This window comes from Cyprinus carpio, chromosome B13, assembly GCF_018340385.1.
Source record: "Cyprinus carpio isolate SPL01 chromosome B13, ASM1834038v1, whole genome shotgun sequence".
In the NCBI taxonomy this organism is placed as follows: Eukaryota; Metazoa; Chordata; class Actinopteri; order Cypriniformes; family Cyprinidae; genus Cyprinus; species Cyprinus carpio.
In genome coordinates, this window is record NC_056609.1 from 7,055,005 (window position 1) to 7,075,836 (window position 20,832).

Consider the following 20,832-nt stretch of genomic DNA (forward strand, 5'->3'; position numbering starts at 1 on the left):
TCTCACTCGTCGCTGGCGCTCATTAATTGGTGACCTGCACTATTGGTCAGTAGACAATCGGCATGATGATGAAGCCAATTAGAGACAGAGAGTACACATGCCCCACAGAGCTTGTTATGGCTGCCACATCATGTCTCATCTAAATCAAAACAAATGCTAGGCTAACGTTGGTGTCACAGCTGTGCCAGGCACAGACATGGGACATTAGAGCCAACTTTCTCCCTCTCACTAGGCCTCAACAATAGCAGTTATTGTGGAGAGGACAGAAGCCTTGCAGCATCACAGCAGAGTCTGTTTCATCTGCTCAAGTGTCTGACAGTGGACAGGCCAGAGATATGCTTGTCCTTTTACAGTAGACTTTCAGACTTTAAAAACTTTAACACTTTACAATCAGGTTTAACTTCTAAACATAAGTGATTGTATTAGGTACAATGAACTTACTAATCAAAGTTAACATTCATTTCTATATTTGTTAACATTAAATACATTAACAAACTAACAATAAAAACAATTATAAAGCATTTATTAATCTTAAATTCAACATTTACTAATATTAAATTAAAATTATACATACTAATAAAATAAATGCATAAACTTTGTATTTCAAGTTTGATAAATTAATATTAATTGAAACATGAATTAACTATAAATAACAGTATATTTATAAATTAACATTGACCTTGAATGATAAGTGCTGTACAAGAAATATTAGCTCATGAGTTAGTTCACTGAATGTGAATGAACTGAACTTAATTGTAAAGTTAACTGAAATGTAATTCACAATGTGGAAAATTGTCTCGCTTTACAATATTGAACATATTATACAAACATAAAGTCTATTATATACATTAAAAAAAAATAATAAAAAGGTACATAAGCGTGACATGTTAGCAGTACTGGGTGGTAACGGATTACATGTAATCTGGATTACATAATCAGATAACAAAAAATAAATACTTGTAATTAGAGAATACTGCATTTAAAAAAGCGCATAATCAGATTACAGTTACATATTTATGGATTACATGATAACATATGGCAGTAAATCATTCATAATTTATTGATTCTCCCCAATTCTTTTAAATTATCCTTTCTAAAAATCGTACTTTATCATAATTTTGACTATTTTCACAAATAAATTTGCAAACCATGTTTCTGAGTTTGAAGGAAAATAGCACCTCTCGAGCAACTAGACCATGCATGAAACAAACAATGATGCAAGATTTTGTCAGCCAAACCCTTAAAATATTTAACCTACTTGAAATATCTTTCTTTCTTTCTTTCTTTCATGAATGTGGTAAATTTATGGTAACTTTAAAACATGTTTGATAAAAAGTAATCTAAAAAGAATACATTACCTAAAACGAGTAACCTGCTGTAGATTACGTTACTAACTACAGTTTTCATCATGTAATCTGTAATGGACTACAATTTGTAAGTAATCTACCCAGCTTTGCATGTTAGGTATGATTTGTAATATGTTTAGATGTTCATCTAGATACAGAAAAAAGTAAAAAATTATGCATGGGTTAAAATGCTATTTGCATGTTTACGTAGACCAAAACGTTAAGATAGCGCAGACACTTGTTTTGTGTGAACATCCTCTAAATCTTCCTCAGACAGAGTGACAAACTCAATTACTCAACAATTCTCAACAAACGAATGTCCTTTTTTGTAATGCCTATTCAATACTGCACTCATCTGCCCCAAAAATAGGAAAACGTCAGGTTTGCATTATACAATTACTTATGAAAAACAGAACGCTTTGTAAAAGATTAACACGGTTTCTAAAATGTTCTGGATTACTTTGGGTAAACTTTTGGATTAGACACAAACTCTGCATAACTTAAAAAATGAAAATACATAAACACTGTGTTGGTTGCCAGATATTTAAAACAGTGGACTCTTTCAATAGCATGCCCGCTAAGAATTAAATGCTGAAACTGCTCAACGGTTGTGCTTAAAATGGATCTACTGTAGACTTTAGTTACAGTTTTACTGGAAATTATTTTACGTACTTCACATGTGATCATCTATTCATCTCCATCACTCTTAAAATGGCAAGTCCTGAAATGTCTGGTCTTATTTGAGTGGACAGGAAGCACAACACTTTATATTCCATTCTCCAATCAGCTTTTTCTCATTTTCCAACCAACAAAATACCCTTCCAACTAAAAACTTGCCTGAATGAGGTTAACTCATTGCATAGTTTTCACTTTTTCTTTGCTGAAGCAAAATAAGTGACTTCAGCGTCATGCAAACAAAATAAATACCAGCTTACTTCGTCTGAATGTTGACTGTGATAAATATTCTGTACTTTTTAAACTCATGCATCCACATCCCTATTTGCTTCTCTAACTCTCGGGAAGCAGTGAATATAAAGAAATGGTTTGACCACAAGCTAAATATTTTATGACTGCACAAATACATGAAATCAAATCTTACTAAAGCCATTCCATCATAAACTCTGAAGAGAATGGAGATGTGTTTGAAGTCTAGGATTCTGCCCGCCTCCTTGAAATGCGAGCGAGAGAGAGAAATAATTGTGTATGCGATGGATAATTAAGCGATGGTGACTGTCGTGAACGTGAGCTGTCACCCCGATCGAGAGCGCTGTCACGCCGAGCGAAGCAAGGCCGATCGGACAGGCGCCGTCCACTTTGATCTGGGCTCATGCATACAGAAAGAGGTCAGGTCGTGGTCATTAAAAAGACCCTCCTCTAAACAGCAATGCGAGATTGAAAGGCCACGTCTTCAAAGAGCTGCGTACAAGTAACCTCTTAAAAGATTCTGACAATTTGCTACGAACAAACAATGGAAGCTAAGAAGGAGTGGGATGGATTAGTTTACGGTGCCTTAGCCTTTTAAGTTCTTATAGTCATCTGCACAGAAAGGGGAGGGTTACACAAATCATTTACAGGGTCAGGCTGTGTAGTTATTCGGCCACATGACATAAGGTAAAGATGCTTAACCGGCTGCTGGGTTACATGTTAAACCACAGAGCATTTTAGATCTAAATCTGGGATACACAATCAGTTATCTCAGATTATCTCAACTGTCTTTTGATCCTGTATGTGTCACGTGTCTTCGTCTTTCTAGTAAAATCAAAGCACTTACTTGGTCATTTTTCAGCTTGACCACCTTCATGAAAGCTCCACGTGCTTCGGCCTCTGACCGTTCCCACTGGGTCACTCTCCTGGTGTCCAGGAACTTCAGCTTTGTCAGCTTATGTAGCACAAAGTACCTACAGATTGAAAAAATACAAAGAAGATTTAACTATTCAGCCAGTATGCCAGATCACAGGTTACAAAAGTATCATTTTATGATGTTTTGCTGCAGTTTTAATAATTTAGTTTTAATACTTTTGAAAATACATTAAAACTGTTTAAAAGTGACCTAACACGCACAGTTTCACTCAATCTCATGTTAATCTTGAGTATCTATAAAGTAGTATTGCATCCTTCATATCTCCAAAAAGTCTTTAGTTTTATCATATTTATAAAAGAAAGATGCAGCCTTCTAATTCTTTTCTAAAACAGATGAGCTCCTGGAGGCAGGCTGTGGGCGGAGCTAAAGAGTGACGAGCACTTGAGCGCTGATTGCCAACAAAACAGAGACATTTGATGCAGTTTCACTTACTGTCGAACTAGGCCTTGTTTATAAAACTCCGTTGCTGCCCCGAAAATACAAAGTGCATCCACTGTTTACGTAATGCTGGGTTCTTCGGGAAGGTGAACAAGGTTATCTTTCCCTTACAAATAAAAACATTTCTTTGGAGACATTCTTCCCGAGCGAGTCTCGTACAGCACTGCTGCCGAATGAAGCGCGTTGATGGGTGCGATCTCGTTCTTGATCTGGTCGATGCGTGCATGCTCTTCCGGGAGAAATGCCCATATAAGGAGTTCCTCCCTTCATTACGTAATGAAGAGCCACAATCGAAAAAACTTTCCGAAACTTGTAAAACAAAAAACAAACAACAACAAAAAAACCTTTCCAAAACTTGTGTATTTGGCATATGTCCAAATCGTGTTTTGAAACTTTGACCATGCTTAACATGAGAATTCAACTCTTTAACAGTGTAAATATCTCTCATGAAACAGCATTAGAACTCCCCTTTAATAAATAAATAAATAAATAAACCTTTAATAAATAAATTAGTAAATAAAAATGTTCATTCAATGTGATAAATTGTTAGACTTTATATTGTACTATTTCAAGTAAGTTACTGTAACTACCCCTTTACAGTAGTTTATCGCAAGTTCATTTTACAGTAAAATGCTTTTACTGCAATTTTATTTTACAGTATGATGGCCTTACCGCAATTTTATTTCACAGTATGCTGGCCTTACCGCAATTTTATTTGACAGTATGATGGCCTTACCACAATTTCATTTTACAGTGAAATACCCTTACTGCAACTTAATTTTACAGTACTATATCCTTATATACTTACTGTAACTTAGTTTTACAGTATAATAATATTACAGTGATTTTACTGTAATTTATTTTATACTGTTTTATAAAACCTTTGAATATTTTACATGAATGCCATTGAATTAAATAAATTCCAAATAAGTGACCTGAGTCAATGTACAACAGTATATTTTTTATTCACTGTCACTATAAAATACATCCATTACTTATTTGTTTATTGTGCTTTATTCTGGAACATTTGTTGTAACCTTGTCTGGACAGACAAGGTTACAACACAAGGTGCAACAGCAGTTATTCCCTGTATAGTACAGTTTAAACAGTATTTCTTTTTTGTATTGAATGTACAATCACATTAAAGAGCTGCAGAGTAACTTTATGGTCCTTCAAACTTAAAGTTTTTTAAAGTATCTTTTTAGTTGTGACAGCTCTTGATCCAAGGAATATCAGTGTGCATCAGCTACTGTAACATTTGTATAGTTTGTAAATATTAGAGTCAATCTAGAAGTACTCTTGAAGAATACAGGATTATAACCAAAATGAATACTAAATCAAGGTACATAAATGGCAATTGCTGTCATGGCTGCAGTTCATCTAATGTCACATACTGCGTCTGATAGTTAAAACATACTTACAAAGCCAAAGATGCTCAGTGCTGTGGCTCCTAAAATAGCCTTTGGGGTGTAGTTAGCTCCTGTTGAAACAAGCAAAAGAGAGAAAAAAAGAATCATTAATTTTCGTTATGTTATATGTTATGAACATGATAAATCATATATCTTGAATGACTGCTAGATTGATCACTTACACAATCAATTTACAATAAACACTGAAAAAAGAGAGTAGAGAATATATACAATAAAATGTAAAAAAGAATTAAAATGAAACTTAAGATTTTCATTCTTGAATTAATTGATTATAATTTTACTTGAATGTATTTTTTTTCTCTGGTATATGCATAAACAGTCTATGGTATGCACTGGCGTAAATGTTTTATTTGTGCGCGAGAGAGGGAGAGAGAGAGAAATAGAGCACGAACATGCTATTTCAAATGACATCACAAATTAATGGCATTTACCGGTATTCATTTAACTGACGAGTAAAATATACCATAACTAGCAGTAAAAAAAGTTAAAAAAAAAAAAGTAATTGTTTTTTTTGGGAAGTTGAGAGGGAGAGAGAGAGTTCGGAAAAGGCAGTCAGTCAGTTGCAGGACAATTGAATGAATTTCATGAAAGCGGCAGTTTTTGAGGAAAACAAACTTTTCCCTCAGACTGTCCTAGTAATAGCCTATGCCTAATTAGATTTTATATTTACTTTCTTCATATTTTTAAATTTCATTGATATATTGGTAATGTTTTACGTTTCAAAAGTAAGTGAAAAGTACTTACCACAGGAAAATCAGCTGACGTCTGGCAATTCACTCAGAGGGAAAGTCCATTACGCGCGCACCCGACACAAGCCTCAGTTTATACAACCTCTGCCAGGTTGTTGCACGGGCTTTGCACGCTAATAAAATTTAAGTTTTGTGGGGTGTAAGCATGTAAGTTTATATATTTTATTTTTTAATCATTTAAAAAATACATTTATTTCACCACACTTGTGCTTACCCAGACATTAAATTGACAAAACAGGTTCATGTTTTCATCCGCAGAAGAATTTACAGTAGGACTACTGCTTTTGAGCAAACAGTAAAGTACCGCAAATTCTCATATACAGTAAATTACTGTAAATGGCACAAAAATACCCATATTGCAGTGCATATTACAGTAGTCAACCGTAAAACATATATATGGTAGTTTACTAGGCTTTTTAGTGGTAAGTAACTGTAAAATTACAGCAAAGTCTAACAGTGTAATGTGATATTTATTTATTTGTTTGCTTATTTTTTATTTGTTTGTTAGTTTGGAAGGAAGCAAATGTTCCTTATATAATCCTGTAATTGTAAATATTTTAAGATAACATTTCAGTAATTTGTTTTGCCTTTAGTGTACCTCAATTTAGTTTTTTATAATATTAAACTCACTGTAAAATGGGCCTGTACACATGAGAATAAGCTGCCTTAATTTAAGGAAGTGTGTATCTTGCATGGAAAAGAAAAAACAAACAAACAAAAACAAACATACAAACAGATAGACAGATCACAATAAATAAAAGTAATTCTTAATAAAAAACAAGTAGGCATTAAAACATACTATTTAAACATTTTACAATTAAAGTAAAATAAGAAAATATAAAAAACAATCTAATACAAAATATTAACCCAATCTATAAAAAATATAATATAAAAATCTATAATTTCTAAAAACTATAATTACAGAAGACGACGTATTAAAATACTAATCAAATAAATCAAAATCCCCATGACGGCAGATTTAAATGACGAAGAAGTGAACTATAATTTAAATCTGCAAGACAACCACATAAAACAAAACTTAAATGAACGTTTCATTTAAAATGCATTAAATTAACCATAGCAATATTTGTAAATAGAGAATTACCTTCAAAATATGTAAAAATACGTACAACACATAAACAGATAAAAAGCCCACATTGACAGAATCTGCCAAGCTGTCATTTCTGTAGCTTCACAGATATCTCTTTACGCTTTCACACACTCTCTGTCTTTCATTCAGGGAGAGAAAATGACGTGAGATAATAGCAGGAATACATAGATGACAACAGATTCTTTCACAGGCTGACTGGAATGGAGGAAGAGGCATGTCAAGACTTCAAACAGAGAGTGAGATGGAGAGAGAGAGAGAGAGAGAGAGAGAGAGAGAGAGAGAGAGAGAGTGAGAGAGAGACAGAGAGAGACACTAAGTGGAGGGTGTGAACAGATGTGTATATGGGCAGTGACAGATTTCCAACCGAGCTCTCATGCAAAAGCCAGAAACAAACCCATGAAGATGACAATGATGAAGGATGAAGGCGAACCCATGCTACGTGTTTATTCCTGATGGATCACAGAGAACACAACTGCAGATTGATCCTATTAAGATAAGCCTAAATCAAAAACAAGCAGGGATGTGTTTTCCACCGCATCTATTCAGAGTTAAACTCCATTTGCATAAACACCCAAGTGTGTGTATTGTGCACGTAAGCACCCTTTTTGCAAATAAGAATTTACAACAATATAGCGACAATATAGCATATATCTATATTTTCTACATATTCTTAAGAAAACACAAGTTTAAAAAAAATACATATAATTATTAAATATTAAGACATATATTAATTACAAATTAATATATTAATACAAATATTTGACATGTAACACACACACGGATTCAATGATGAATAAATAGTAAAAAAAAAAAAAAAAAGGATTTTTTGTGTCTTTGCTATCACTATCAATTGATAATTTTTGCTGAATAAATGTATTCATTTCTTTAAGAAAAATAAAGAAAAAAGACTAATAATAAATCAGCATATTAGAATGATTTCTGAAGGATCATGTGACACTAAAGACTGGAGTAAATTCAGGGTGGTAAATTCAGCTTTACCATCACATGAATAAAATACATTTATTTAAATATATTAGCTTTTTAAATTGTAATAATACATCACAATTTTACTTGCATTTTTGATCAAATAAATGCTGCCTTGGTGAGCATAAGAACTTCTTTCAAAAATATAAAAATTTTTGCTGATCCCAAACTTGTATGGTATGTGCGTGTATATATAGAGAGGGGAATATTTAAGAGTTATTTTGTTTAAATCCCTAACCTTAACTATGTGCAGCAGTAAGAGTCATACTTGTCTTAGCAAAACAACTATTAACTTTATGTAACAAATTCCTCTGGAGTGACTGGGAGCAGTGTGGTGTGTGCACGCTTTGTTTACAGTTATGATTCAATTACAAACAAACATAATAACAGCCACTGTTAGCGCGAAGTATGCAGGTGTTTTCCTGATGATTGTGAAATTGTTTGTGCTGATCTAACAGATGGTTGGAGCAGCTCTGCAGCAAGTGTTGTTTAAAGCACCCCAGGCAAAACTGGCCCTAAACTTTCTGATCTTCAGCAAACACAGATACTTAAGCCCACACACATGTCATGATGTCAAGAGACAAACATGCAATCACAGACAGCATGGGCTGGAGAGCATTCCAGAGAGACAGGACATACATCCTTTACCACAGATGGCTGTCGCTGTGTCGAGCGCTGTACTTCTTCAGCTAAAGGGAGGAAGAAAAAAAAAATGCTCCTCGAGCCCCAGAAGTAAACAATGATGAATGAGCCGAGCGACTGCTGTAAAATACAGCCGAGTATACTTATGCTTGTTCATTTCATTTGACTAATTGAAAGAGCGCGAAGAGGCGTGCTATATTTCACCGCGTTATGAAGCAGGTTGCTTTTTTTTTTTTTGTTCTTAGGGTGCAGTCTGAGAAGTGCATAACCCAAGGCCAGTCCTGCTATGACCTGAGAGCTCGCCTAACCCTGTCAGACATAAAATCTGCATTATGCTCAAATTGATGTATTACTATGTGACACATTATGAATATTACATCACAAACACACAGCTGCTGTCAGTCAGGGAAAGAATGGTCGTCCTCTGCACCAAGTGAAGCATGGGAGACATTGCGCGAGAGTGGCGCCTATTGGGTTCATCTGTATAGTAAATGATTCATACTGAACACAGTGTCAAGAAAAATGCACTTAGGTCTAAGGTAGACAAAGAATGTGTTTCTCCCTCCCTTCTTCCCACCGCTGGGTTTCATGTTGAAAACCTGACAAATGGTGGTAACATCGCATGACATTGCACTCCCATAGGCCTGGGCTTGATAATGAATGCATCCTTTCATCTTGTAGGAAAGAATAGTAAACACTCATTTCTGGTTATCACAATTCACACATGAAATCGATTTTGCAAGTCTATGAAAAGAAAAAAAGGAGGTGAGTAGCTTTAAGAGGAGTGTGGTTATAGCCTAAAGTATCAGTCTTTGCTTGTGCAATGTGATTTATGATGTTGTGCAACAGCCGTTCATCCAAATAAAAGATTACAGAAAGTTGCCAAACTACACACTCCTGGGGTATTTCACTTTTCTACCAGAAGAAATAAAAACATATCAAAACAAAAATTCATGAGTACCTAAAAAATTGCCTTCATTGCTTTAGGATACTAGAGATTTCATGTACAGCGAGGCGCAAAGGTCTGAGACCACTAGTGAAAATATTTATTTTTTGAACTGGGGTAAAAAAAATACATTAATAAATACATACAAACCCCCCCAAACTTTTACAGTATATGGTGGGACACAGACATGTTTCAAAAGGTTTTTTGTTTTAATTTATTTAGTCTTTGAGATTATATTATTTAAATATTACAATTTAAAATAATTGCTTTCTATTTTGAATACATTTTATTTTTATTCCTGTGATGCCATAGTTTAATTTTCAGCATCATTACGGCAGTCTTCTGTCACACATGGAAATCACAATATATGTTTTTTCAGGATTCTTTGATGAACAGAAAATTCAAAACATTATAAATGTCTTACCTGTTATAACATTTTGATCAATTTAATGCATTCATGCTAAATAAAAGCATTCATTTATTCCTAATTAAAATGTTATTCAAATAAAAATACTCCTAATTTAGTGTTGTTAATTTTCCAAGTTTAGAAACCCAAATTTCCAAGGATTTGTCAGATTTCTGCTTACCTCTGTATGGTACAGACTTTACAGAAAAAAATTCAAAACCGCTTTGTACTGTTCATCAGTGTAGACAGTGTTCTGACCTGTATCTCTGATAGTCGTCTTCATCTTTATCCATGCTGACCAGTTGGTTGGGACAGGCCTCATTTCCCAGAAGGCTCAGGTATTCCAGCGCTGGCGTCACTTCTGCCAAATGGTCCAACAGGGCCTCGATGTCAGTGAAGTGTCACGGGGCAGAGGTCAAGGAATCCAGGCTGTTAATTACATTAGCATTTACTCTGTGCTCTCCACTGGCCTGGCCAGCCAGAAGAACTCTGTCCGAAACCCTCGGAAAGAGCTCAAAAGCAATTGTGCTTGAGAATACAAAGAGTGGGTAAATTTAAGGGTGAGATTTGGCATTTGCTGCAAGTTTGGCTGTTCTCTTCTCCCGTTCCTCTTCCCATTTCCTGGGTGGCTTGGTGGAGAACATTAAAAACATTGACAAAATGATGGATGCCTTTTGGTAAAAACAGTTAGTGACTCCCTAAGCCATGGACACCCCCTCCCCTTCACCCAGCACAGGGAAACAAACAGCCACTTCACAGCAAATTCATCACTAATACATTCACTTCATCGGAAAATGGTGCCCGAAACGTGTCAAAATACAACCACACTAATGCAGCACTTGAATTTCAATGGCAGCAGGCCACTACAGGATGTAAATAATTGGCCCATTAGCATGTGCAGACCACTTCACAGCAGAATTCGGGTCTGAGCTGCTGACACTCTGTCGGAGGAGAGCTGTTTGGGGAACAGAGGGTGAGGCTGCGTCATTATTATGTAGATGGATAGCATCCAGCGACAAACAGCAGAGCATACATTTTCGTCAGGCTAGCACATTTACTTCTGCCATTTACTTCTCTTTGCGTCTCATCATGCAAACTAAATGTAACGTGTCGCAGTCATGTAATTGCCGACTGTCAACAGACAGAAACCTGAAATTTCCAGTCCAGCTTCAAAGATTTACTTTTGGCGTGGACTAGCTGGTACGTTAGCTTATTAAACAGCTAACGCTACACTGTGAAATGTATGAGTTCAAATATTGGTTAATAAACTCTATTTGCTCTGCTTTCTGGTCATGAGGCCCATACTGCAACTATGATATGGGTCAGCATATGATACGATCTGTTTCTATGAAGGACGGGGCTTTATCTTTCAGTCATGGGACTGTACTGTTTTTTATTTCTTTTTTCGCCTCTCCTCCACTAGAGGTCACCATGGCACAAACTCAAGTGAGTTTATAAAGCAAGCGCCACAATAACATCATTTAAAGAGACCAAGTGTGGCAAAAGGAGATCCTGCACTGCATTGCAAAGAATCTTGCAACATATCCTGTCATTTTGGTCAAGCATGAGAGCTGAAAAGCAAAGGATATTTGGTTCTTATTGAATGTCAGGGTATGGAGCCGTGGTAACCTGGGCAACCGGAGGTCATTTCCGAGAAGATTGTTGTCCACAATCAGCTCTTCCAGTTGGCTGAACGCTTTCAGGCCTGTCAGTGACCTGCAATGATAAGGCAAGAGAGGAAAAATGATATGGCCCTAAATCTGGGCAGCCATTATGTGCAGAAATAAATATTTCAGGCTGGCCCTTTCACAGGCCGGAATAGTTTGGGCTTGGGACTGTCAGGAGAGTGAATGATAAGAATTAGTGGTGCTAAGATCCCCTGGCATGGTGCGGCATCCTTCACACGCTGGCAGCGTGAGTGATGAGGGTCACTCGTGAGTAGCCAGGATTCAAAACAAAAGGGCTTCAGAAATGCAGTGTGCGGGATGAATTTGTCAATGTCTTGTGCCTTCAGGCACCCAGCTTTGCCTGACCCTAACCCTCCATTCCCAAGATAAATAACTCTGTCACAGTTCACCTTCACTCCCCCAACACAAATTTAACTCGTCATCCATAATTTTCCCAGCACAGCTATAATGCCTAGCCACAAACGGAATGAGTACAACTTCTGCAACTTCTGCGATGAGCCGCTTGCTGTTAAAAACAACTGCTTTACAGGGGGAAAAGTTTGACGCTTCTCCCTTTATTCCCCATCGTGACATCCAATCCCCCACAGACGCGCAGGCACGCCGTCCCCAAGGAATTTCCCTCCGTCTGGGTCTCTTCCCCGCCCTGCGCTGGTATAAACATGATGGAGGGTGGTGCTCAGGGTAATGTCGGGCCTTCCAAAGTTCATGGTGCATAAAAGCCAGGGTGTGTGTTTCTAATCCCTCAAATGGCAGAGGCTGACAACCTACAACGTTAATGTGTCCACCCTTGGTTAATTGACATTTAGGTCTGTCAGCCTCCTCGAGCAAAGAACAATTCGATGGCGACTAGATGTTAGTCGTCCCCGCTCTTGGGGCGAAACGGAAAAATAACACCTGCATATCATAATCTTATGGATTTTGTTGTCATGAGACCTTTTGTGGTACAGTACCATGGAAAATCCCAAGGCGATATGGAAGGAGCTCACAGGAGTAAATGTTGATATCTAGCCAGGTGAAGTCTGTCTTTGGAAGACACCCAACTATTGGAGCAACGAACAAATCGGTCCTGCTGTCAGTTTCATAAAACTCTCTGTTGTGATATGCAAATACCTCGCTCTTATCGTGTAGAACACGGCTGATGAAATTTGATGGGCTTTACAAGAGGAAGAAAGCAAACATATAGAAGCAGAAAGCCAAGAACTCCAACCGCAAGAGAAATACGTTCTATTTGTATTGTCAAATTGCGCAAAATTCAGAGAAATGTCCCTGCTCGATAAATGAAAGCTGTTCTGTGAGCCCCCTCCACCTGTTTGCCTTGGCTGTTTCTGGGTGGGTGTAATGTTATTAGCCGCTTAGTTAAGAGGCATCCGCGCATCGCAGGGGGGTTGCTTATTAATTGTTGTTTTTGTGTCACTACTGCTGTGTGCAAAAGGTGATTTAATCAGTTAAATTCACAGCCAAGGGAGCGGCCAAATCACATTCACAACAACAAACAGGGATTCAACCCTAATTTGCCCACAACACGTTGTGCCTAAACATTTGCACTGCTATATTATATGCAGCATCTGTACAGTGCACAAGAGGAAAACTTTCAAAATGTGCTGCTAACTGAATGATTTATTGCCAAATGCTTTTGAAGGAACAATTCATTCAAAAATTAACATTCTGATATTTATTCACTCAAGTCCTGACTATGGAAGGCAAATTCTGCCTAAGAATAAAAATAAAATAAAATATAAGAGTGAGATTACAAGATAATTAAACAAAATAAAATATAGAAAAAATAGCTTCAACTGATAAAAGTGGTGCAAAAAAGATTCTAAGATATGTGAAAAGTATAGGGTATGAAGATGCATATATATAACATTTGGCTACATCACACTTTAAAACATCTAGAATAAAGAGCACATTGTGCACTACTTGAAATGACACCAGTTTGTAATTTATGCTTTTTTTTTTGGTTCCACTTTATATTAAGTGGTCTTGACTACTATGTACTTACATCAAAAAGTACAATGTACTTACTGTGTTCATATTGTATTGCAAAACACTTTTGCTGCTATTAAGGTGGGATACAGGTGAGGTTAGAAACATGTTTGGAGATATGGGCAGGTTTAAAAGTGGGTTAAGGTGCAAATGATGGGTCAACGGTGTAATTATAAATGAAATTACAGAAATTAATTACAGATGTAATTACATGCACATATTTTTAAACTATAAGTACAATGTAAAACCATGTACGTACACATTAAGTGCATTGTATCAAATTATTCATTTGAATGCAAGTAGTTAAGGCCACCTAATATAAAGTGGGACCTTTTTTTGTTTTAAGTTTGCTTACAATGGCCATTTTATTGTATGACACTTGTTTCAGAGAATAAAAAACAACTTTAGGGTGAGAAAATCCTGAACAGGCACTTACAAAACTAAAATAACGTCAATACACAAGCAATCTAAAACTCAATCACACACAAACACTTTCAGGTAGGAACCTCTCTGACTCGCACCTCGTCCCCTTGGGGAATCCAAAACTGACTGCACATTTTCACCACCATCTTCAAAGTCACACCACAATGACAGAATAGCACAACGCAGGGAGCGCCTACTGATCTAAGGCGAGAAGGAGAGAGATGGACGGGAAAACACAAGAGAAGGAAAGAGAGATAGATTTAATGAGCCACGCCAATGAACCCACTCCTTGTTAAGATAATTATGATCAAGCTCATTGTCAAAGTGAATATCTCAACGTGTTTGCCAGCTCGGCGTGTCTGCCTCTCTCTGCCTGAGTTAGCACACAGCTCACAAAACAGGAGATTTAGCTGCTAAACAACATACTGCGCTGGAAAAAACACATGATTACACAGGATAAATAAGGCGACCAAATGACCATGATACAAATTAAACCGGTCAGAGATGGCTTGGTGGATAATGTGGGCACTCTAATGTGGTAACGACACAGGAGTGATTTAAAATGTTTACATTCATAACACTTTGTAAGAAAAAAAGATTAAAACATTTTTAAATTAAAATAGCTTGGATAAATCTGATCTTTGGGCACATCAAGCATAATATTTGGACGATTGAGCTACAAACAGGGTCTACAATTGAAACTAAATTGAAGTATGGAACTTCATAATGAAATGCAACACAATACGTGGTTTAAGACAAACTGTAAAAATGATAGTATGGACCTTGCTGATGTAAGCGACATAAATGATCAAATCTAGTGACAGATGTTTTTGTTACCTCTGTAAAAAAAAAAAAAAAAAAAAAAAGTACCATCAAAACTTTATCTACGATGTTTTTTTTTTTTTTCATTACTCCACATGGCGACACATTCATGGAAATATTCCCCTCATTAAACCACCAACACGAAAACGAGGAACACAATCATGGTGTGTCTCTACGTTTTTGTGACAGGTGTAGTTTTACAGAGATACAGACACTAGTTCGTATATGATGCAGCTAATTATTGGGAGAAACAGCATCTTGACAGTAACTCTTGCTCATAAAAACAGGATGTCTCGTAATCCAATTATTAAACATAATGCCTAATGGAATGAGGAGGAGAAATACTAACAGAGAAAGTTGATAGAAGGTCAAACAATTACATAACTACCAAAGGTTACTTTAAAAAGATCCCGTGTAGATGGTGACAGTTTGCTGACATGTGAAACAAGCGCTCATTGAAAATGTCTAATTCCACGCCTCCTCAAAAGGCCGCCTTGTAAATGTTGTTAAGCAACCTTTCAAAGCCAGGGCCTGTAAAACAAATTACTATGCAGACTATCCTCAAAAGAAGCCAAACAAGAGGACAAGAGCTCAGACAATGACACAGAGATGGCTTGACAGAGATGGATGGATCGATAGACAAATACTAATGCGGACATGCTGATTGATAAACTGCTGCTGACAACAGTAGAAAAAAACACTCTGTGATTATTGGTTGAAATGTCAGTCACTGCAGCCCTTAGTCAGCCAGCTTTCACAGGTCACATGTCCAGGGAGGGAGAGACAGAGAGAGAAAGAGAAAAGGAAAGAGAATTCAGAGATACACCTGCCAAGTTAGCAAACAGTGCTAACCGCAAATAACAGATTTTCAGACACAGAGTTCATTCAAACACAATTACGCTGCCTTTGTATTCCAAGCCTGCGTTCCAGCAGTGATCCCATTCAGCAAAAGCCTCCTTCTGTATGATATTCCCAGCTTTGATATTTCCCTTTGCTATGGCCAGTAATTCCCTTGTTTGCTCGCCGGTTTTAAAAGGACTTTCTCTTCTCTGCTCTCTTTTTTGAGTCCCCAGTGTGTCTGTTCTTGACAGAGAAGCTCTGATCATCCTTTGATATTAGTCTCTCTCATATCCTTGGCTCCATAGTGTCACCCATGTGTCTGGAGCCAAAACTGGGTCCCAGAACAGCCACGGGCGATCTAGGCTGTACATACTCACCAGCTGATCTGCAACCAGCACTACAGCTCGGTCTCAAAGAACGACTCTGGTTCGGTCAACAGCACATGGCTGCGGATCCCATTGTTTGGGATCTTTTCCTGTGTGAGGATTGAAATCCGACTTTATGCCTTGTTTGAAAGTTAAAGAGGGGAGATTTAACATCAAAGCTGTCTCTGGTGTAGGAAAAGTAATGTTTTTATTCCGAAGAGGCTGTGAAGGCTTAGGAGTGACAGGCAAATTGACACTCTGTTCACAGGGCAAAAGATAAATGTTTGATGAATTGGCCAATCCGGTTGGAGTGATGGGCTTCATATGTGCATAATGGACTGGCTGCCTGGCAGTTCTGATTGCCTGCCAAGATAAGAAACTATAATGAATGAAAGAGGGAAGCGGGACTGTAAAAACAACGATTGGACTGGTTTTAATAAACGTAAAAAAAAGAAAGGAAGAAAAGATGCACATGACACCGCAAAACTGTCCACCAGAGGACATGACAAACTCATCATCGCACAGAATGAATGAATCAACTATTTCTCGTGATAAATGTGAGGTAGAACTCTACATCTGTCCATTGTGTCGGTTTTTTAATCAACACTACAACCTTGAATATGATCTTGACATCAGCTTCATGCAGAATATATGCGCCAAAGGAGCTCAGATGCACTCCCACCTTCAACCTGCATGCAATTCTGTTTTCAATCTTCAAAAACATGATGCTTCAGATGCAGCAGCACTATAAATCTTCAGTTTGGCAGTATTAGGCAGCCATTATCTTCAAACATGTCACCAGCCCTCGGGTGGCAGCAATTTACAGATCATATGTGTAAGGAAATGGGCTTCAGCTACGTTGCAATTTACATGTGTTAAAGGCTTATGGAGCAGTTATCCTGCAGTTTTAATGGGGACGCACACTGGTTGGGTGATTTCCTTTCAATATACAATGTACATTTTGGTTTGTTATTTACGTGGATATTCACAAACCTGCAGCGCATAATTTGGCTCCATTAAACAACACCATTATTACAGTACTGTGTATAACACATAAATAATGGATAGATATAAATAAAGAGCTAAATGCTAGTGTTTTGGAGCTAAATGTGTAAAAGAAAAAAATGTGAAGTAAAGAAAAAGACATGGGATATTTAATTGGTCTCAAATTGTGGATTAAAAGAGGAGATAAAGGGTCAACTTAGGAATGGTTCGACCCAAAATGATCAGAATTTGCTGGTTCCAGGACTTTGTTTTATTTTATGTTCATACTTCTGCTTTATATACATAAACTAGATACTGATTTACACTGAAATAAATAATGGAAAAAATGAAAAATAAATAAAAAAATAAATATAACGGCTTCAGAAATCTTGATATATAGTACACGAGTCGGAGGGACTTCATTTAGGTTAACTTTATGATGCCGTTTTGTCCTTTTTGGACCTTTTGATGCTTTGTAAATCATCATTGATTTCTTTGTATGGAAAAGTGTAGATTAAACATTCTGTGCAATATCTCATTTTCTATTTCACAGAAGAAAAAAAAAAAAAATACACGGTTGGAAGTGAGTAAACAGCAAAGTTTTAGCATCAAATATTTATTTAAAGGGATAGTTCACCAAAAATGAAAATTCTATCATCATAAACTTAACCATTGAGTTCCACTCTACAGACAACAAAGACACTGAAGAAGAACTAAGTCATAGAGGACTGGTGAAACATGAGGGTTTTGGTAAATGATTTTTGGGTGAACTATCCCTTTAAGGCAGCCTCTGACTGGACCAGGCGGTGGTGTGCTGGTTAGGGTGGGGTTGAGTCGGGTCGGGCGGGGGTTCGACCAGAAGAAGGACTGAGGCTAGGGATGAAACGCCTAGTGAATTATAGACTGCCTCTCAAGATTCACAGCTCTCAGTGGTAGGAGGTTAATATTCTCACATGTCATTAGGTCCGCTGGCTCGGCTGACGGCTCATTGAATCAGGCAGCAAATGATTTCCTCATGCGGCAAAGGACAGCGCACTTCAAAGGGAGAAGGGGCTGAGGTCAGAGCCGCTCCGCTGTGATTAATAGCCCCGGATCAGTAGAGGCTGGCCGTAAGGTAAGAATGTGACGGAGGCTTTTGACAGAGCTGACTCTTTAAGCTGGGTTTGACCCCCGGCCCTGGCAAACTTTGTTTCCAGTGCCAAGTCTGACTGACCTGATGGGCCCTGTCAGGGGCAACCTGGACTCCATGAGCTGAGCTGCAACGTGCACAAATCACCTTGTGTTACGGAGTACAGAGAGTGTCTGTCCAGTTGCTGTCTAATCACTTACCCTCACTTCAGTCATGCAAAAGGCACAACATGTACTTCAAAGGACAGCTTCTGGAACAAGCGTGTGTGTCCTTTGGTCAGAAAAATACAAAATGTGGTTGTTTAAATTGAGCGGCAAATAATTTTAACTGAAAATACAAAAATCTGAAACAGCGCCATTCAACAATTTCTTTTTTATGATAATAAACAGTATACAATGAGATGGTGTCAACTGTATCTGCGGATGTATAGTCTCTGCAAAGAATTGACTGTTGCAGATGGGTGCTTTCAATATAGACAGCTTCTTGGATTACAATAGGATTGATTTAGTGTTGAGGCATCGCAACACTTGTGTCCAGTTTAAATAGGGTACGAAGGTTGTTTACAGCTGCCAAGCAACTTTGCAATAACATAATATTGAACTGATGTGTTATCACAGATATGTTTACATTAGCTATTTCAGACATGACTGATCCAATCAGATTCATAACATAGAAGTGTTTTGGCTTCTAACCAAGATGTAAATGTGAATGTTGTTTATAAAAAACAGACATTACTTAATGGTGACAAATTAAAAATGTGGGCATTAAGTTTCAATGACAAATTACTCATACCACTGATATCACGTATTCTACTTACCTCAATAATATAAAACAAATAATATGTAAAATTAAGGGTTAAAGGCATCCTGCTTTGTGGCCTGAGCTTTCCAATCTGAACATCACACCAACAACCAAAATCATTAACATTGTGCAAAATCAAAATAAAATATAAGTGTTATTTTTAAGATTAAAGTAAAAACAGAGCCAGCCACTTTATTTTGGAAGCACTGCAGCGTAACTTTATATGGGTCTGCTGGTAGAGAAATGGTCGACACCATTTCTTTTCATGCCTCATGGCCTCCCTGTCTCTGGTGCAACCCAGTTTCTTTTAAACGACACCACTGACTGATTATACCTCTCCTCACAAAACAAATGCATTCTCCCATTCGTACCGCTGCCCTGAAAATCAATTCTATTTTTTACAGATGGCACCGCAGCCATCCCTGTTTATCTGCGAGGGAAATGTATCTTAAGGCACTTTGCATTTAGATAAATACCAAAATGTAAAATCAATGACTTTGAAAATTATGCAGTAATGGAGGAAAAAATAAAATAAGTGGCTTAAGGTAAAATAATGGCAACCTACACGTATCCATAAGACACGCTTAGCAGAGGAATTATGATGAATTTCTTTATTCTGAAAAAGATGTTTACAAGATGTTTTTAGTTATTGCAATGTTTCAGTATGTATAATAATCAAAGACATCCTTTTTAGACTGTCTTGTGGAAATACTGTACGTTTGCCATTTTTTTCAGTTTTATTTAATTCTGCCCAGTTTTTTAATAAACACACTAAATGACATTTACTCACTTGATAATAGCATGCAAGTACAGTAAACTACTACATGTAATTTGCTTATTGCATTATATTTAATGCTGTAAAATAGAAGCATGATTAAATGAAAAAAGGTACTATTCATAATTACTATTTGCAATCATAATTACTCTGGATATGCACTGATATAAATAAACAGTGGGGTTTTTTTAACATTTGATATGCATAGTTATATGCCACCTATATAAAATCTTAAAACAGGGTTAACAAACTTGCACTGTGCATTCGTAACTGGACTTAAATTGTTATTTGCATCGTGTAAATAAACATGGTCCTAAAGAGCAAGCATTTGACTAGAAGGCACAAAGAGCACAGTTCCTCCATGATATCTGGGGTTGAGGCCGGCGTACTGTCAAGCTGCAGCCGTGTATGCTTGAGCATCTATCTAATAGCAAATAATCACTACCTTGCTGTCACTTCATGGCAAATGATCAATGACACTTGATGGATGACCCTGTCTGGGGCCTGCCCGTGGTCTGCATCACTCCCATCCCCTCTCACAACCACATGAGACAGCCATGATTCCATGCCTCATGGCCAACCACAAATTCCTCCAAAAAAGCTTTCATTTCACTTTCTCAAAGCCGTAAATGAGGGACTCCAAGAGAGAGAAAGAAAAAGATGCCTGGAAAATCAGTCTTTATCCAAAGGATGGCCACTGAGAAAAAGAAATCATAATTTTTCAATATTAGAGGGAAATTAAATCATCTGATGATCTAATTGGGAGGATTACGGTCCCCCACCTGGGCTGTCACTCTCTGGGGCCCCATTACAAGGCCCTTATTAGTTTTTACTTGGCAAATTAAAATGCGAGCGCCGCAATCTTTGATCTCTCACTTGCTGACACAAATCCTTTCAAGCCCCAACATTTTCTGCTGGGTAATTAATGCTAATTAAAAGGTTTCAAGCAGTCAGTGAGCGCCGCTCTTCTCCCGTCCAAATTGCCATCAACTTCCCCTATCTACGGATCTGCATGTCATGCACATTTCCTCCTCATGCAGAGTTTTATCGCAGCGTCTATGCAAACAACAAATTATAAACTAAATGCAGGCAACTTGCCAAAATGG

The 20,832-nt window shown here is 37.3% G+C and overlaps 1 protein-coding gene across 3 annotated transcripts in view; it reads right to left on the minus strand.

Annotated features, from left to right (window-relative positions):
* Nucleotides 1-1,570: 1,570 nt before the first annotated feature.
* The window catches only part of LOC109101358 (leucine-rich melanocyte differentiation-associated protein-like), a 184,076-nt gene continuing 164,814 nt past the window's right edge, over nucleotides 1,571-20,832 (minus strand). Inside the window, exons 3-5 of one of the 3 annotated variants that reach the window (XM_042736313.1) lie at nucleotides 11,503-11,629; nucleotides 10,172-10,311; nucleotides 1,571-3,244 (exon numbers count right to left, since the gene is read on the minus strand). In XM_042736313.1, coding sequence (XP_042592247.1) covers nucleotides 3,052-3,244; nucleotides 10,172-10,311; nucleotides 11,503-11,629 — 460 coding nt within the window. In that variant the 3' untranslated portion in view covers nucleotides 1,571-3,051. Of the gene's footprint in view, nucleotides 3,245-5,734; nucleotides 5,938-10,171; nucleotides 10,312-11,502; nucleotides 11,630-20,832 lie in introns of those variants that run through there. The other 2 variants (XM_042736312.1, XM_042736314.1) reach the window with 2 other exon arrangements.